Genomic DNA, 18,694 nt, shown 5'->3' with positions numbered 1-18,694 from the left:
CGTATATTTACGGGAAGGTGTCCAGGCCGTAGAAAGCATCCGTAAAAAATAGGACATGTCCTATTTATTTATTTTTTTCGGACAGTGCTCCAATACTTTATAACGGGAGCACGACACGCAAATGCGGGTAACTGTCCGCGGCAGGCCGTGCCCATAATCACTGACCACGGCTACGGCCGTGTGCAGTGTTATTCTGACAATTGACATTAAATTGTCTGTTAGGTAGGAAGTCTTCCTTCTGACTGTGACCCCCACCTGTTTGCTAAGCTATTTTTGTAACTTCTATAAAGTTTAATGCTTTGAAACTTTAAAAAATAAAAAAGTAAAACCTGCAGGTAGCGGTAATACACGTGGGGAGCCACATGGATGCCAAAAATTCAGGGATGTACTGACATTGTTACACATCGATAGAAATAAATTTCACCCCATTGTGGATGACCTCAAAAAGGTTTTTTTTTTTTTTATGTGTGTTTTTAAGGCGGACCGGTCATATATATTTATGTTTCCCTAACGGAGGGCAGGATAAAGTAGCGACAGACATGGTGATTTTAGCTGCCCGTCACTGTCAAATGCTAGCACCACCATGATGTCTTTTTCCTTTTTGTATGTTACATTTTACAATTACAGACTGGTATATGAGCAAACGTTTTAAAATGATGATGTTTTTGCAGCGGCCGGCTGTGTGCATGATAACTAACTGTTTTCGTTGTCATTGTTCTAGTGGCACTAAAGCAAATGCTTTTGAGATAACATTTACAAGAGAATGTGTCATTTTATTGGTACACTGGCTTCCTTCCTTGCACTGGACCTTATGTGTGAAAGTTCAGACAGTGGTGTTAGGGTGTATTCACACATCGCAGTCTTTCCCATGGTCCACGTGACTCCTGTAAAGCATATTTCTATGGGTCAGTTCACACAGAGATTTTTTGAAGCGGAAACTGTGCCAAAAGACAGCCGAAAATGGCTCCTATTGATTTCAATGGGAGGCGGAAGAGTTTTTTTTCCCGCGAGCGGAAAAAACGTCTAGCGGGAAAAAGAAGCGACATGCCCTATCTTTGGGCGTTTACGCCTCTGATCTCCCATTGACATCAATGGGAGGCAGTAAAAGCGTATTTCTCTGCGTTTTTTGCCTCATCCCAGGAGGCCGGCCTAGAGGAAGAAACACAGACTTCTGGGTAAGTATAAGATTTTTTTTTTCTTTCTGGAGTTGCGTTTTTTGTGGCTGAGTTGCTGCGATTCTGCCGCAAAAAAAAGCAACTCCTATTTGTTGCAGTTATTTCCGCATTGAATTCAATGGGGAAATCCCGCAACCAATAAGTAGCGTTTATGCAAATACAATGGACATGCTGCGGAAAACCGCACGTCAATTTCTGAGCGTTTATTCCGCTCATTTACGCAGCATGTGGGTGAATATGTTCAAATCTCATCCACCGCAACGAAATCTGTAGTATTTACGCTCAGTGTGAACTGACCCATATGGTAAAAGGTGGAGCACTGTACAGTGATATATGTACGTGCCCACCAACCCCATTTTGATAGTGAAACCTCTGAGAAAACAACCCCCTTATCCAGACCAGATGTCCCGTGACACATTGTTCCCCGTCACCCTTCAATGCAATGTTAAATGGTCGTTTCAAAGAGGTTTCACTGTATACAGAAAAGGTTGTATCAACAAAAGGACTTATTCTCTTCAACGAGACTTTCCTGTAGTGCGACCCCACCGAGAGCAACTATCTCCGCTTCTGCCCCCAGGACGATGACGACACCGTCTCCAGACACGTTCCACACACTTTCCGGGCCCGCCTTTTTTCACGACGTCACTGCGCCCGGCTGACAGTTTCACGAAAGGCTTGTAGTTCCACCGATAGAACCCCACCCACCTGCTAACTACAATGTGAGAGAGGGGGTTCTGCGGAGGGGCGTGGTCACAGCAGGAGCAGAACACTAGAGAGTGTTTTGGAAGCGTTGAGTGAGCGAGCCGGACATGGGGTGGGCGTGGCGACATCGGGGGGCGCGGTTACGTGTTTGGCAGAGAAGGGTGGTAGCGCTGGAGTGCTGCTCTGGCGCCGGTGTCTGTTATCTGTGTGGGTCGTCACGCGGAGCTCTAGGAACGGTCTTCTTACAGCGAGAGACACCCGAGGGAGGGCCACTCAATGAACTGAGGCAGGCGGAGACACACGCTACTTTTGGACCCTCAGCTGGACACTGTGACATCCCTTTAGTCACCAGCTCTGCCGCGTCCATGTCGTGTGGGGTGACACATTACTGACACTTGTCACTGACTGCTCCCCCCCCCCTCCACTCACCCGTTATACAGAGGAGAATATATTCGGTGTCTTCACCCTGGTTATGGCCGTCCTGGATCTGGCCCTACAAGGTCTCGCCATCTTCGGCGTCATCCTATTCTTCGTCCTATGGTTCATGCATTTCTTATCCATCATCTACACGTAAGTAACATACACCGTGTGTGTGTGTGTGTGTGTGTGTGTATATATATATATATACATGCTGTGTTCCCAGGCAGATCTCCTGTATATTACTTCCACACCTACATGTATGTACACAGGTAGTCACATGTACAGGAAGCGCCCCCTTCCTGATCTCCCATGTAGATCTCCTGGGTGTGAATACAAATATTCTCAATGGCCTTCCTCTGTAATCCAGACAGGGGCCCCCCATGTGAGACATATAGGTAAGGGTCCCTGCCCACCCCCCTCCTTTGTATACACCATCTGTCAAACCTCTTGTACCAATACTAGGCTATTTAGTGTGGGCATTACATATGCCCAGTGATTTGCCATTGCAAGGTGAGCTACTCTAAATGGTATGGATTCTTTTAGAATGGCAGGAGGAAGAAGCTGCTTCCAGGAAGGGGGAGGGAGCCTCTTCTTGCTGTCATGCTTCTGTTATTGATCTGTCAAGTGTCATCTCAAGCACTTTACAAGCAGGGACATTTAGGCTTTTTTTTTTTTTTTTTACCCAGTTTTATATTTCTATTTATAGCCCCATATACATTGTCCCTTTAAATAGAAGACAGCTCTATGTGTGGGGGACCTCACCCCCTAGACACATCATTGATGACCTCTTTCTTTTATACCAGCCATAAAACTAATAGATTGACCCCCCCCCCCCCCTCTGACTGTAGAAAAAAGATCAGAGCTCTGAACGGTTATTTTTATGCTGGGCATAAGCGTTTCCCCATATACTGTGCGTGAGACCCCGGGAGTATATTTGGTGCAGTGTAAATGGTAAATCTTTGATGTGATGCCTGGTAAACTGCTGACTGCCCCAGTTTTCCTTTATTATCGTCTTCCGGGATAATGCTCCATTACCTTTTTAGCCTTTGTACGCTGAATCAGTGATTGTTGCTACAATAAGATCATTAAACTTTGTGCTGCATCGACAGATCATGTGATGTGGGTTGGCAGAGGCTGGCATGGCATATGTGGACGTCTCTGTAGTCAGGGTATGACCCAGGGGGTAGTGGTTTTCTTGCCTCTTAGGAATCGCTGCCCATCTATTATGCTTTGTATGTATCCGTGTCTTGTAAATCTATATAGAGATGCGCTTCTGCTTTAGTGTTCAGTTCATTCATCAGTTTGATGGTCTGGGGTGGCGCGTAGTCCCAGATCCTCCAGCATCCCATCATTTCTCCAAGTTTGCACATAAGTATCGTTCATGTGTGCAATTGGTTTAGCGCGGTTGCTCCCCTTCCCCTCGCTGTGACCTTGTCACACTCGTCCCCGTCATTCCCTGTCCTGGATGACTGCCATGTATTTCCTACAATGAAAAATCTGGCGTATAAAGAGACGTTTACACGAAAACGGGGACTTGCAAAAAAAACTGTCGAGCGCCTCGGTTGCAAAGCAAAACCACTGATGTCTTTTACCATTGAAAAGTGCCCAGAAAGATGCCTATGATCCTGCCAGGCATGACATGTGCATTACACTGCCCCCAATAAATAGTCTGGAAGTTTTTTTTCCTTTCTGATAAAGCTGTTCTGTTTTTGGAAAGCTTTACGAATATGGTTTCCGTTACCGCTACATGGGTTATCATCCGTCTCTACCAGCCTCCTGAAAAGCCAGTCCTATTAACCATTCATCCACTGCCCTCCTATTACTAGACTGGGTTCCCACGTAGCATGGACGCTGCAGAAATTCTGGACGGAAAATCCACAGCGTTTACAGTACCAGCAAAGTGAATGAGGTTTAACAAATCCCAAGCGCACGCTGCGGTAAACAAACGCAGAAAAGTCGTTTAGAAAGTGTCCTGCGGTGCGACATTCAGTTCCGCAGCACGTCAATTTCTGCTGCGTGTTCTGTGCGGAGATGCTGTTTGGCCCATAGACTTGAATGGGGAGCGGAAATTCTGCCACAGATGAGTTTTGTTGCAGTTTGTACAGCAGAAATGAAGTAAAAACCTATGGAAATCCGCAGGCGCGCGTATACTCTGTTATATTCAACGTTTTACATTAAATCTGCCGGGAAGAAACCGCAGCGTCTCTTTAGCACAGTAAAAACGCACTATTTACTGCGGCTTTCTGCTAAATTACTTGTGAAGAGATTCTGCTGCAGGTTTTCTATAGCAGAAATTTCATAGCACATTCTGTGTGGGGACGTACCCTTAGGTTATGTTCACACAGGGCGGATACGCTGCGTAAAAGTATACAGCATATCCACCCTGGCAGCTGCAGTGAAATCTGGCCGAAAAAACGTGAAATTGTGGGGCAGTTTTTCGGCCGCAATGTCTGCTGCGGAAAGCTGAACGTTAAAAAAAAAAATCACATACTTACCCTCTGACATGTTGCAGACCGGCCTCCTGGGATGATGATTTATCCCATGTGACCGCTGTGGCCTGTGATTGGCTGCAGCAGTCACAGGGGATGAAACCTCATCCCAGCAGGCCGGCCTGGACGAAGAAGCACAGAAATCTGGGTAAGTATAAGATTTTGAAAAACCCTTGTGGGCAATGGCAGCCATGTTTGTTGTCACTCGGTGTTCCCCCAAACCAGATATAACTGAGGCTAAGTTCACACAGAGTTTTTTGACGCGGAAAACTTGTCAAAAAAAACGGCCCGAAAATGTCTTCTATTGATTTCAATGGGAGGCGGAGGCGTCTTTTTCCCGCGAGCGGTAAAACCGCCTCGCAGGAAAAAGAAGCGACATGCCCTATCTTCGGGTGTTTACGCCTCTGACCTCCCATTGACTTCAATGGGAGGCAGAGTAAGCGTATTTCGCGGCGGTTTATGCCTGCGGCGCTCAATAGCCGCGGGCAAAAGACGCTACGAAGAACGCAGCGAAAATCGGCGTGCAGGGAGAGGAAAATCTGCCTGAAACTTCCAAACGGAATTTTGAGGCAGAAATTCCGCCTGCAAAATACTCAGTGTGAACATAGCCTAAATAATAAAAGTGCTGAATAAACTTGAGACTTTTTTTTTTTTTTTTTCGGAGAGGAAAATGCTCCTCCCATGTGGTCTCTTTAGCTCCAATCACGTTCAGGAGATGCTTTCTCCAATACATCTTTTCTGATCGAGGAGGATCGAATCTTTACACACGTGAGGCAGGAAACATTTGCTTATATTTCCTTAGTGATTTTCCCTTCTCCTTTGTGTTGACATCTGATCCTCCTTTACATTAACAAGACATAGGCGGTAGCGCATCTCCCGGAAGTGGGGAAAGTGCCTTCTGGGCACACGAGAGGTTTCATGTGTATTGTCATGGTAAATAATTGTGGCAGGATCTGGTTACCAAGGTGCCATCAGCCTCGTGGAACTAAGATGGGTATTGTCAGCAGTATCCACGGCTTGTACCTGTAGCGGGGAGTGCAGAAGCCACATCTGCTCCCGTCCGCTGGGACTTAGTATCTCAGGGGATCAGCAGCACAGTTAATGGGATTAGTGATGTCACTTTGCTATTTTGGCTGACAGTCTCTGAGAAGGGCTTCCGAACGAATGCTATGAAAACGATTGCTTCATTCTTGATTTCTTAATTCACTTGTACACGAGGTCTCTTGGCATCATTTCCTTGCAATGCTTTTTCTTCACCCCGCAACCCTTTTAGAACCGTTTCTTCTGCCCATCTGGACTAGGTGTGGGGTAAGGATGCTGATCAACCAATGGCTCTCACTTGCAGTCCTCTAAGATTTGGGATATGTGCTGACTGCCCGCTGCGGACGTGGTCACAGCTCATTGGTTTTCCCTTGGTATCGGTTGTCTGATTATTCAGCACCTTGCATGCTCCAGCAAACGAGTTCTGTACATTGCGGTGCCCACTGCCTATAAGAAACTGCCATGTAAGCATGGGAATATTTTTACCTTGTTGGTTATTCTCAGTCAAGCAAGTGAGCCCGTCAGTATAGTTAGTCTTCTATATTCTAGGGGACTAAAACTAGCGCTTGCTTTTTTTTCCCTAAATAACAAACTGTGCTCTGGGGGTGGAAAGGGTGATCAAGATTCACTAAACACACCAGAAATATATACACACTGCTCTTTTAGGTCAGGGCTAGCCTGAGTTCACGTGGGGCGGATACGCTGCGTAATAGCGCGCAGCGTTTCCGTCCTGTGCGCCGCAGGGAATTCCGGGGGAAAAACTGTGGTGCAGTTTTTTGGCAAGAACGTCCGCTGCGGAAAAATGCTAAACTTAGGGCTTGTCCACACGTTATGGAATTGCTGCAGAAAATTTCTGCAGCAATTCCCTTGAGGGTATGTTCACACGATGAGAGGCATTTACGTGTGAAAAGACAGACTGTTAACAGCTGCCTCGTTTCACACGTAAATGCTCCTCCTCGCATTTTGCGAGCCGTCTGAGACGCTCGTAAATCTTGAGCTGTTCTTCATTGACTTCAATGAAGAACAGCTCAAATTACGTGGCAAAGAAGTGTCCTGCACTTCTTTGCCGAGGCAGTCAATTTACGCGTCGTCGTATGACAGCTGTCAAACGACGACGCGTAAATTACAGGTCGTCTGCACAGTACGTCGGCAAACCCATTCAAATGAATGGCCAGATGTTTGCCGACGTATTGTAGCCCTATTTTCAGGCGTAAAACGAGGCATAATACGCCTCGTTTACGCCTGAAAATAGGTCTTGTGAACCCAGCCTGAAAGTAGCAGACATTCTGCTTCTGAAAAAACTCACCATTTTCCTGCCTTTTTTACTGCAGAAAATGGTGCGGATTTTGCTGCGTTTTTTTTTCAAGTCTGTGAGATGGTGACATCTCCCCTGAAAAATGCAGCAATTCAGTCCACTGTACCCAGCAGGAATTGACATGCAGCAGTACGAAAAATACACACCGCAGGTCAATATCCAGTCTGGTTTTTTGCGCAGCCTGTGGATGAGATTTGTTAACTCTCACCCACTTTGCTGTTACTGTATTCTGCTGCGTGTTTTCCATCTGCAATTCCGGACGTAAAATACGCAGCAATTCCGCTACGTGTGGACAAGCCCTTAGCCGGGCTGTTAGCAGCGGTGGTCACATAGGATGAAGCATCATCGCAGGAGGTTGGCCCTCTGATATCATCCAGGCCGGATCTTGGGATGACGTTTCATCCCATGTGACCGCCGCTGCAGCCTGTGATTTGCTGCAGCAGTCACATGGGATGAAACGTCATCCCAGGAGGCCGGACTGGAGGAAGAAACACAGATTCCTGGGTAAGTATATATATTTTTTTTCTTTCTGTTGCCTTTTTTTTTTTTTTTTGCGACGGGATCGCTGTTTGCGGCGGAATGGGGAAAACCCGCAACAAATAAGCAGCGTTTACACGAATACAATTGACATGCTGCAAAATAAAACTCAGCACTGCAGGTCAATTTCTGTGCGTTTTTTCCGCTCCGTATTTTCTCAGCGTGTGGCTGAGATTTGTTTTCTCATCCACTTTGCTGCTACTGCATTTGCTGCGGATTTTCTGCACCAAGTTCCGTTGTGGAAAATCTGCAGTAATTACGCAACGTGTGAACTGAGCCTTACACCTAGACTTTTTTTTTGTAGCGCTACTGATTGATTTTAACTCTTGAGTGACATCAGCAGTCCACAAGATTGCATGTAACTCAATGTATTCATTTGGACTGCAGGTGTAGCTTGAGGGTATGTTCAAACGCCCGAAAAATTGGAAGCAGAACGCCTCCAAACATCTGCCCATTGATTTCAATGGGAAAAACGGCGCTCTGTTCCGATGGGCCGGTTTTTTACGTGCCCGTTTTGAAAATCTGCCGCTGTGATAAATCGGAATGCATCAGGGTTCTTTTTCCACCGGCCAATCTTGGCCGTAAAAATTAGCGCCGATTTAATGCGACGGCTCCTTGATCGGCGCTCGTTTTTCTCCTCTCACAAGGAGCTATGTATGGGGACGAGTGTTCATTACTCCGATCACTCATGCATTTCTATCATGTCGACAGCACATTTCCTTGTTGCTGCCGACAACGATAATATTTTGTGCTGCATAAATGAGCAGATCAGCCAATGAACAAACATTTCCCCGTTCATTGACCAAGCGTTACCGTGTTTACATAGGGCAATGATCGGAAACGATCGTTCAGATGAAAAAGGGCCATTAGGCTAGGGCGAATTATCTCACTGCAAAGAATCACTGATAAATCGCTGTCTATAGAGTTGAATTGAGTAGCTTGAAAATCTCTTCAAAATTGCTCCAGTTAAGCGATTTGCACTAGCACAAGAGCGATCCACTTATCTGTAACGATTTTCAAGCTATTCTATGCATTCCTATGGACAGCGATGTATCATGGCACCTTTTTTGGTAGTGAGATAAATACTCTGTGTGTAGCCCTAGCCTAATACATTTGTTTTCTCATAGTCAGCCATAAGTCTAGGTCTAGCCCCAGCTTTACCCTTTACTTACAGCTAAAATCTAAACTCTGTAGGCCTCATTTGTCAAAACTGTACTTGTCCATAGCAACCAATCAAAGGCCAGCTTTCATTTTACCAGAGAAGGTTAAGACATTAAACCCGAGTTCTGATGGGAAACTAAGGCTTTGTTCACATCTGCGTTGTGTAAGGGTTCCGTTGTTTTGCCGGAATCCATACCGTAGTCGACTGCGCTAATCATTCCATCAACACAACGGAAACCTTACACGACGGTGACAAACGGAAACCTTTTGTACCGGATCCATCACCATTGAAATAAATGGTGATGCAAACGGCAACCTATGGCTTTTGTTTGTTTGGATTCCGTTCATGGGTTCCCCTGACAGAAAGGTCCGACGGAACCCATGAACCGAACCCCGACTCAGATGTGAATGCAGCTTAAGCTGTTTTTTTTTTCCTTCATGTGCAAAATCAAATATTTAAAAAAAAACAGAACAAATGAAAGCTCTACCAAAGCGCCGTATGTGAACTTGACTTTTAGTCCTTATCCACACAGGGAAGTTTGATGAATTTTTTTATTATTGGAGCTTTCTTCTGGCCTCAGTCAGGTTGGAATTTTTTTTTTTTTTTTATGGAATAGTGTAGTAGACTACGCTATACTGTATACAGAAAAAAAAGTATACTGCGTGGTGTGTGTGTGTGTTTATTTATTTTCTAGTCGACTGCAACTGTTGTGTGACCTGGTGTTCCTGACCTATTGAGCAGCACAAGTTTTATAACTATTCAATTTCACATCCATCATCTGGGATCCAATTTGTAATCTAGTTCTTGTTGGTTGAAACAAACATCCGGCATATAACACTCTTTAGAGCCTGTTCACATCACCGTTCGCTTTCCGTTCAGGGGTTCCGTCGGAGGTTTCCGTCGTGGAACCCTGCAACGGAAAGTCAAACATCACCATCGATATGAATGGTGATGGAAACATTGCTAATGGCTTCCGTTTGCCACCGTTCCGGCAGGTTTTCGTCTTTTTTGACTGAATCAATAGCGCAGTTGATTGCGCTATTGATTCCATCGAAAAAACGGAAACCTGCCAGAACCGTGGCAAACGGAAACCATTAGCAATTTTTTTTCGTCACCATTCATATCGATGGTGATGCAAACGGAAGCTTAAGGGTATGTTCACACGTCTTAACAAATTACGTCTGAGATTACGGAGCTGTTTTCAGGCGAAAACAGCTCCTGAATTTCAGAAGTTTTTGCAAGTACTCGCGTTTACGGACGTTATTGGAGCTGTTTTTCAATGGAGTCAATGAAAAACTGCTCCAAAAACGTCCAAAGAAGTGAAATTACACTATGTCTGAACAGAACATCGTAAAACCCATTGCAAGCAATGGGCAGATGTTTGCCGCCGTCTTTTCAGGCGTAAAACGCCAGAATTACGTCTGAAAATAGGCCGTGTGAACATACCGTAAGTTTACATGCAGCAATGTAAGTCCCCTTTTCTATAGAAGTAGTTTTTAGGAAACTCCTTGGAACCGTTTCTTCAAAAAATAAATAAAAAGGCCCCCAGAAGCATATCATACGCACGATGAATAGAATCATAAATGACGGCCTGTTTTAGAAAACAAAGCCTTGATGCCATTGCTAACAAAATAAGTACGCTTTAATACGTTTTTGATTCGAACTACAGAATTTACACGCTGGATTTGTTATAGATACAGAAAAATATAAATACAGAAAAAGCTGTTTTAGGTCACATGCACACGTTGCGGAATTTGGTGCAGAAAATCTGCATTAAAACTGCAGGTAATTCCGACGGTAAAAAGGTTTTTAAATTTTGATGCAGAAATAGATGGATTTTGGTGTGGTGGTTTTTTTGTTTTTTTTTTTTAAACCAGTTCGATACCATTCTCGTGCAGAAATGCAAAATAAATTTACATGCTGCATATTTTAAAATATGCACTGCAGGTTCATTTATGTGCAGAAAAATATCTCCAATGTGTGGAGATTTTTTTAGAGGGTACTGTATTACGCTGTGGATTTGCCACTAGGGATGTCACGATACCAGAATTTGGACTTCGATACCGATACTTCGTTTAGTATTGCGATTTCGATACCAACAGTCAAAAAAAAAAAAAAAAAAAAGTTCCATTTTCTGATGTGAGGCGCGAGGTGTGATGATGAATTTTAACCTCCACGTGCCTCCTTAATAGTAGTTAGCCCATCATGTTTCTCAGTCATAATGGGTTAATATGTAAGGTACATGCATGATGGGGTTAATTACTATTATGTGAGGCTCATGGAGGTTAAATTCATCACACCTCGTGCCCCACAATAAGGCCCCATGCACATGAACGTGATTTTGTGGCCGCAATTCCGCCGGAAATCCACGGGAGAATTGCGGCCCCATTCATTCCTATGGGGCCATGCACGTGACCGTAGTTTTTACGGTCCGTGCATGGTCCGGGCTCATTGAAAATAATGGGCGCGGCTATGTTCATGGCCCGTGATTTGCGTGCGGCTCGCGGCTGACAGTCCGCTGCCGGTCGACCCGAAAATCACGGCCGTGCACATGGCTACGGTCGTGTGCATGAGGCCTAATAAGTGATAGAAAGCAGTTTTTATGTTGTTTTTTATAGCGTACACATCATAAATGATGCAAAAAAATGGTTGTGCAGGTTATTACGACTGCGCCAATACTGAATGTGTGTATATTTTATGTATTGACACTTATTTTAATGTTTATTGTTAAAAAGGTGTATTTGTATTTTTTTATTTTATTTTAACATTACTTTATGTTTTAAATTTTAATGTACTGGCATATATCTATATGCCAGAACATTAGCGTGTGTACTGATAGCACACAGGCAGTTGTTAGGACATACCTAAGTATGCCCTAACAGGAAATATGGTCAGACAGCCCTGGGCTCCTTCAATGGACCCTGGCCTGTCTGCCCATATATGGTATGGCCCTCGATCGCGTCACAGGAATTCCCTGTGACGCCATCCAAGGAGCATCCCCCCCTTCTCACTTTCCCCTGATGCTGCAGTCAGCTGTGATCGCAGCATTCACGGGAATAGCGGCGGAGATGAGGTTTCTCTGATCTCCGCCAGCGGGGCTGCGGCTGTGTAATACAGTCATTGCCCCGCTCCTGACAGGAAGTGCGTGCGCAGTCAGCATGAGGCGATGCGGCCGGCACTGCACTAATGAGCGGCGGCGCAGGCACTGAAGAGAGAACATGGGGGTGTTTTGTAGTGCGCCCGCCATGTTCTGTCTTCAGTGCCGGCAATCATTAGTGCAGAGCCAGCCGCATCGCATCATCCTGACCACACGCACGTGTCAGGACTCCGGAGAGGGGCAATTGCTGTATTACACAGCTGCAGCCGCGCTCTCATACATTCATGTGTTACTATACTGAGCTGTGCGGCCACACAGCTTAGTATCAAAATACATGAACCAACGGTATCGAAACAGTATCGAAGTTTCGATGCATCGTGCATCCCTATTTGCCACACTAAAAAATATGCGCGACAATTTGGCACGCAATACCAATCGTGTGCATTTGGCCTTACTTTATAGAAGTTTTGTGGAACAAATTGAATGTGCTCAGAAAAGCTCCTTAAAAAGATTCCAAGCATAATTGTGAGAAACTGGAAGACCTCTTTGAAGGAATGTAGAAATCCTTGCTTGAACGGCCCTAGGGGTCCGGATATATCAGATGTTTCCTGTTTGTCACGGCATTCTTGTATAATAGAATATGCTTTACAAAACCCCATTTATATGTAGTGGAAAAAAAAACAGAATCCAGTTTGGTGGCTTTTTTTTTTTTTTTAAGCCTGGAGTGGATCCTATAGAGAGGAAAAGGAAGGATTTGGCAATGTCCTCTGTAGTTTCACTCCAGGTTTTGGCTGAAAAAAAGCACATCAAGTCTGCTCTGTGTCAATTTATAATACATTAACCCTGTCATGACCAAGGGTCATTTATACCCGTGTCCGTGATATGCACTTCTTTAAACGATAATCTCTTTGTAACTGCTATGAATATCACAACTATTTTTGAGGCTTTAATTTTCTAGATTCGTTTAATTAACAAAAAAATTTAACATTTTTATTATGAGCAGACAAATCACAAAAAATTTGAAAAACTCTTTCTTTGTAATTTTTTATATATTTATTTCAATATTATGTGTATGTAAACGGCACCACTGTAGCTCCCTGTTGGAGCAGAATCCATCTGGCTGGGGATTCCCTGATGTCTCTGTCCATATATGGACAATGACGTTAGGGGCTATCTAAAAGCGGAACCCCCTGCCTCAGTGTCGGCAGCATCGGGAATTCCGCTCATAGAGGGAGCCCCTGATGTATACGGACATATGATGTATATGGACAATGACGTTAGGGGCTAACTCTAAAAGCGGAATCCTCTGCCTCAGTAGTGCTGTGGCCGGGGATTCTGCTCCATGAGTAGCCCCTGATGTCACTGTCCAAGCATGACAAAGGCTGCATTGAGCAGCTGAAACGCTGCACTGATGGGAGAATAAATCCACTTTTCTGACGACATCTGTTTGGAGTGCTGCCTCTCTTTTCTACCTCTTCTTTGGACATTGTGGGATTTAAAAGTCAGATCCCTGGAGGTCGGCACCAATCTGGGCTCTGGAGGCTTCTTTTGTTCTGCTGTGCTGCTCACACTCTCTTTACTGTACATATATGGATAGTGACGCCAGGGGCTTCTCCAGTAGCAGAATCCTGGGTCAGTGTCGACCGGGGATTCCGCTCCTAGAAAGAGCCCCTGACCGTGGACAGTGACCTTAGGGGCTCTCTCTATGAGCGGAATCCCTGGCACAGAGCGATCTGACATCGGGGATTCCACTCCTAGTGGGAGTTTAGGTGGCACTATCTACAGGGGAGGGCTGCTATCTACAGAGGGGAGCACTATTTGCTACGGGGATGGAAAGACTTCGGGGGCTCCCTCTAGGAGGGGAATCCCTGGCCAGAGAGCTGGCCGGGGATTGCGCTCCTAGAGGGAGCTTAGGTAGCGCAAAACCCCATGCATATAGCGCTATCTACAGTTGGGTGTGTAGTCCAGGGCTCTTAACTGGTTCCCGACCGCTGGCTGTGTTTTTACGGCCAGCGGTCAGGGTCCTTAAAACCCGAGCCATAGACTTTTTACGGCTTGGGTTTTAACTTGCTGCCAGCGCGATCGGGCAGCTGAATTTCGGGTCTCCGGCTGTCAGTGACTGCCAGGGACCCTGAGGAGAAGATAGAAGCAGCTTTCGCTGCTTCTGTCTTCCCTGATGACTTGTAAACAGCGCTCAATGAACGCTGTGTATATGAATAGAGGCAGCGGCCGCGCCGCTGTCTCTATTCCTCCCGGTGTTCATGTGACTGGTCACATGATCGCCGGGTGCCGTTAGTGACAGACTGCTGCTGGGTCTTACTACACCCAGCACAGCCCACTTAGTGACAATCGTCACTGTGCAGCCCCAGTTACAGTAGATGGTGTAAAAGAAAGAAAAAATATATATAAAGTTCCACAAAGGTCTTTTTTGACCTTTGAGGGACAGACCATAGTAATAAAAAAATAAAAGTAAAGTGCAAAAAAAATAAAATAATAAATACACATAAAATACCCACGCCAAAAAAACGTTCCCCTCCCACCAATCATTTTTGTAACGCTAGCGCTGACCCAATTACCCTAATATAGACATGTAATATATTAAAATTTACGGTAGACAATGACGATCACAAATAAAAGGTCTATTTTAGGGTAAAACTATGTTATTACCAAAAAAAATAGCTGAAACTTAAAAAAGCTTATTTCTTTACTATTATTTTGAAACTTATGAATAAAAATTCTAAAATAGCAAAAAGGATGTGTATAAAAACGATAAAAAAAGAAACCTGCATTGTCTACAGAAAAAACGTCGCAAAAATCACGTCGTTAGCCCAACAAATAAAAAAGTTATAGCCATTTAACTAACGCGTGCTAAAAAGGGCTAAACAGTGTCTGTTCCTGAAGGCGCAAAATAGCCCGGTCCTGAACTGGTTAAAGCCCCGGAAGACATGAGTGCAGGCCTGCTCACACTGAAGCAGCACTGCGCTCATTCAAACCCTTTCAAGGCTGTCAACGTTTTATACAGGCGGCAACTGCACGGGGTATCGGCAGTCGTGAAGGGGTTAACATGGTATTAGGTCAGCCACTGAGTGATGCCGAACTAGCAGATTCTCCGGACCACTCTTTTCTTAGGCCAGGATCACATACACGGTTTGGATGCAGTTTTTGTGGCAGTTTTGGCTCCGTTTTTTGAGCCAAAGCCAGAAGTGGATCCAGCCGGAAGGAAAGGTATAAATAAAAGACTGATGCATCTCCTTTCTTTTTGTCCACTTTTGTGTTTGATTAAAAAAACTGCATCTGAGTGCGTGTGATCCTGCTCTAACTTATAGATGGAAGTGTGACTTTGGCCATTGTCACCTCCTTCTTAAAGTCTTTCGTAAGTCGTCTATATTCAAGGCATTCTACCTAAAATGTCCTGCGGTGCGGGGAGTACAATGTGTCATATCAGAATGCCCCCCCCCCCCCCTAAGTGTACTGTCCACCTTATGTCCAAATGAATGCCATTAAACTACATGTAGACTACAGATTGATTTCTGTGTGAATGTGACAGTCCGTCCACTCAGTCCTATAACTTAATGACCCATGCGCTGGAAATAGATGATTCAATATTAATGACCCATGCACTTACAATAATGCATGTATTTAATGGGCGATTTTTATACCGCACATACAGTTTGTTCACTTCCGACTCAGTGAATGTTTTACCGACACAGCATCACGCTCCATATACAATGTTGGGATTCAGGTCCCAGATCGTAATTCATGCATCAGATTGCTGCGCCTGAGCTGTTATGTTAGGGCTGCACGATGACATGTCACGCAGCATCATATCGCATTAGCATTGCACGAAAAAGGTTTGCGATTTAGATTTTGCAAATTCTTTTTGTGTGTGTTTTGTCTGTGAGTCACGTGCTAGAGGTGGTGCTGTCCTATCATGCCAATAAATTCTTTTTTTCTTCTTTTTCATTGCAGGCGGCTCCACCTTAACAAGAAAGCATCCGACAAGCAGCCGTACAGCAAGCTTCCTGGCGTGTCGCTTCTTAAACCACTGAAGGGTGTTGACCCTAATCTTATCAACAATTTAGAAACTTTCTTTGAATTGGATTATCCAAAGGTATGTACGTAATGATTTTCCGATGGGTTGGCATAAGTATTTTTTTATTTTTTTTTTCTCTCGTGTATTTTACTCTTCAGCTGCTTTTTACCCTCTTACCTTCGCCATCTGACAGCTAGCGTCCTTTACCGTTAGGAGTCCAGAAGTAAGTTATGAAGACGGTTTTCCTTGTGCTTGGTGTAATAGTATTGGCAATAGCAGACATTTCACATTCCTTTAGTTTTGACACCTGTTCTGAAAAGAAAGATGGAATCTGAATGGTTCCTATGGGCAGTGCTGATCCTTTTTCTGCACATGTTGTTCCAGGCACTATTATTAGGCCTTATTCACATGAACGTGTGTCAAATTGGCTGTGAAAAACAACCGTTTTTCATGGCTGATTTGCATCCGCGTGGGACCTGTTTTCACAGATCCCTTATACACTTAAGTCTATTGAGGGATCCGTGAAAACTGTCAATGGGATATGCCCTATTTTTTTCACTGGTCGTTCATACCCAGTGAAAAACATAGATTTTTATGCGGCCGTGTGATGGCCTTAAAAAAAAAAAAAAAAAAAAGTCACGCGGGGCTGTTTTCATAGTTTTGTGTAAATAAGGCCTTAGTGAAATCTGTGTGACTATAGGTACTGGGTTTACTTTTCTATAAAACAATGCTTGCTTTGCCAAGCTTTTTAGGCTATCGAGCAGGTAAATATTCTAGCCGCACCTTAGTCTAACAATACTGCTTCTGTACCAAGAAGCCAATATACTCAAGAGAGTTATCTGTTCTGCCAAAAAGTGAGTAGCTGGAGGCAGGGACGTTGTAATCTACTATAAAAAAAGATTTACTGTAGTTAATATGAAAATATCATGTTGCCTGATGGCACAAAAATCCCATTGAAGTGAATCGGGAAATTAAGGGAAATGTTTTTCTGTAATAACGATGGGTGAGAAAATTGTAGAGCCAAAAACCAGCGTGAACAGAGCCACGCGATGTTTATTAAAACTGCCTGACGGAAAAACTGTCATTGTTGCCCATAGAAACCAACTCGGGAGCTCAGCTTTCATTACCCCAGGGAAGTTTGAGAAATGAAAAACTGAGGTCTTGTTTTTGAAAACCACTAAATTGACGGCGTGCCGGATCCGGTGCATGACATTGACATATATTGGTTTCCATCATGGTGTCCATCGTTTGGACGGATTTTCTGCCAGACTTTTAGAAGAATCGCACATTATAGTCCGCTCAGATTGGTTATGTTTTTGTCTGCACTCGTTTTTATGTATGAGGTCCAATGTGTTTCCGCTGCTGGACGTCTTTTTGCATATGCAGTATAATAAGTTAGGTTATGGTTCAGGGTTAGCTACATATTTTAGCCATGGCCAGTTGGAATATCTTTTCAGGAAATGGTTATGGTCAGTTTAAATGTCTACGCAGGAAACCAGACAAGTTTTGCATTTCTGCAAAAGAAACCCAAAGTAACTTTTAGAAGTTGTAGAACATGTTTTATCCGTTGTATTTTTATGTCATTGCTATTCTTATCTTCCCATCGTTCTTTCCTTTGCAGCCATAGCAGCCCTTTATGCTTCCTTGATGCTCTTGAATTGCTAAAGCTCCACTTAGTGCCTAAGGAGTATTGCTTTGCTGAGGCGGCATGTCTTGTAGATGTCTGATGAATAATGAAAATAAAAGAATATAGGGAAACTAAACTAGATGGTAAAACTAGGACCTGGGGGGGGGAGGGGGGACACCGCTAAATTCAGCAGCAGCAGGACTTGTACATACTGTGGAGAAGGTTAAATAACGTAGATAAAGAAAAACTCAATCCCAGCATGGGCCATCTAAAATTGTGAGCTGTACAATTTACGAGCGCATCGCCCAGGGCTGTGTTTCCTCTAGACATCCTTCACACACACACTTTTTTTTTTTCGAGCAATTTACGCGGCCTCAAAAAACTTGTCTAAAAACTGCAGCGTTTTTCCAATGTAACATTCTTTTAGTTTTTTTTCATTTTGTGTCATCTTGTACATGCTGTGTTTTTTCTTTTGTTTTTTTGTTGGAAAAACCTTGCTGAACTCAAAAAAACAAAACACAAACTAAAACACAGTTGTATGTAGTACCTTTTATATTTCACTATAGACTTTAAGGCGGGATTCACACGAACGGGTCGTTCCCGAGCCCGAGTGCCGGCCGGTAAAATCGGCCATTCTGCCCGGCCGGCTTGCATAAAGTTTTGCATCCGTGCCGGGCCGGGCAGATCCGGACAGTGACATCAGCGGCAACTCTTGAAGGGGAATCCCCATGTGTTCGGGGATTCTGCTTCAGGAGTTTCCCCTGATGTCACTGCCCAGATATGGACAGAGACATCAAGCGCTCTGTCCAGGAGCGGAATCCCCGAAAACACGGGGATTCCGCGGCTAGCACATAGCAGAGCGGGGAGATACCTCCCCGCTCTGCTATAGTGGCGTCGCTACAGTAGTAGCAGCCGCAGCAGCTGCTGCTACTAGCGGCGCCATCTAAAGTGTCGCCGGGCCAGGAAAACAAGCAGGGGACGGGAGCCAGCGCAGCGCTCCCTTCCACCTGCTGTACACCCCGGCCCTGCCACACAGTGTACAGCGATGCCATTCGTCCGAATGGCATCAACTCCTCCTCCTCACATGCACTCTGCG

At 44.6% G+C, this 18,694-nt stretch overlaps 1 protein-coding gene across 1 annotated transcript in view; it reads left to right on the top strand.

The window, feature by feature from the left end:
* The first annotated feature begins 1,851 nt into the window (after positions 1-1,851).
* Positions 1,852-18,694, top strand: part of UGCG (UDP-glucose ceramide glucosyltransferase) — a 41,117-nt gene continuing 24,274 nt past the window's right edge. Inside the window, exons 1-2 of the mRNA XM_075825599.1 lie at positions 1,852-2,447; positions 15,908-16,049. Coding sequence (XP_075681714.1) covers positions 2,350-2,447; positions 15,908-16,049 — 240 coding nt within the window. The 5' untranslated portion in view covers positions 1,852-2,349. The remainder of the gene's footprint in view (positions 2,448-15,907; positions 16,050-18,694) is intronic.

The sequence above is a fragment of the Rhinoderma darwinii genome, chromosome 1, assembly GCF_050947455.1.
Source record: "Rhinoderma darwinii isolate aRhiDar2 chromosome 1, aRhiDar2.hap1, whole genome shotgun sequence".
NCBI classification, from domain to species: Eukaryota; Metazoa; Chordata; class Amphibia; order Anura; family Rhinodermatidae; genus Rhinoderma; species Rhinoderma darwinii.
The sequence above is the reverse complement of the archived record's forward strand: the minus strand, read 5'-3'. Positions and strand labels throughout refer to the sequence as shown.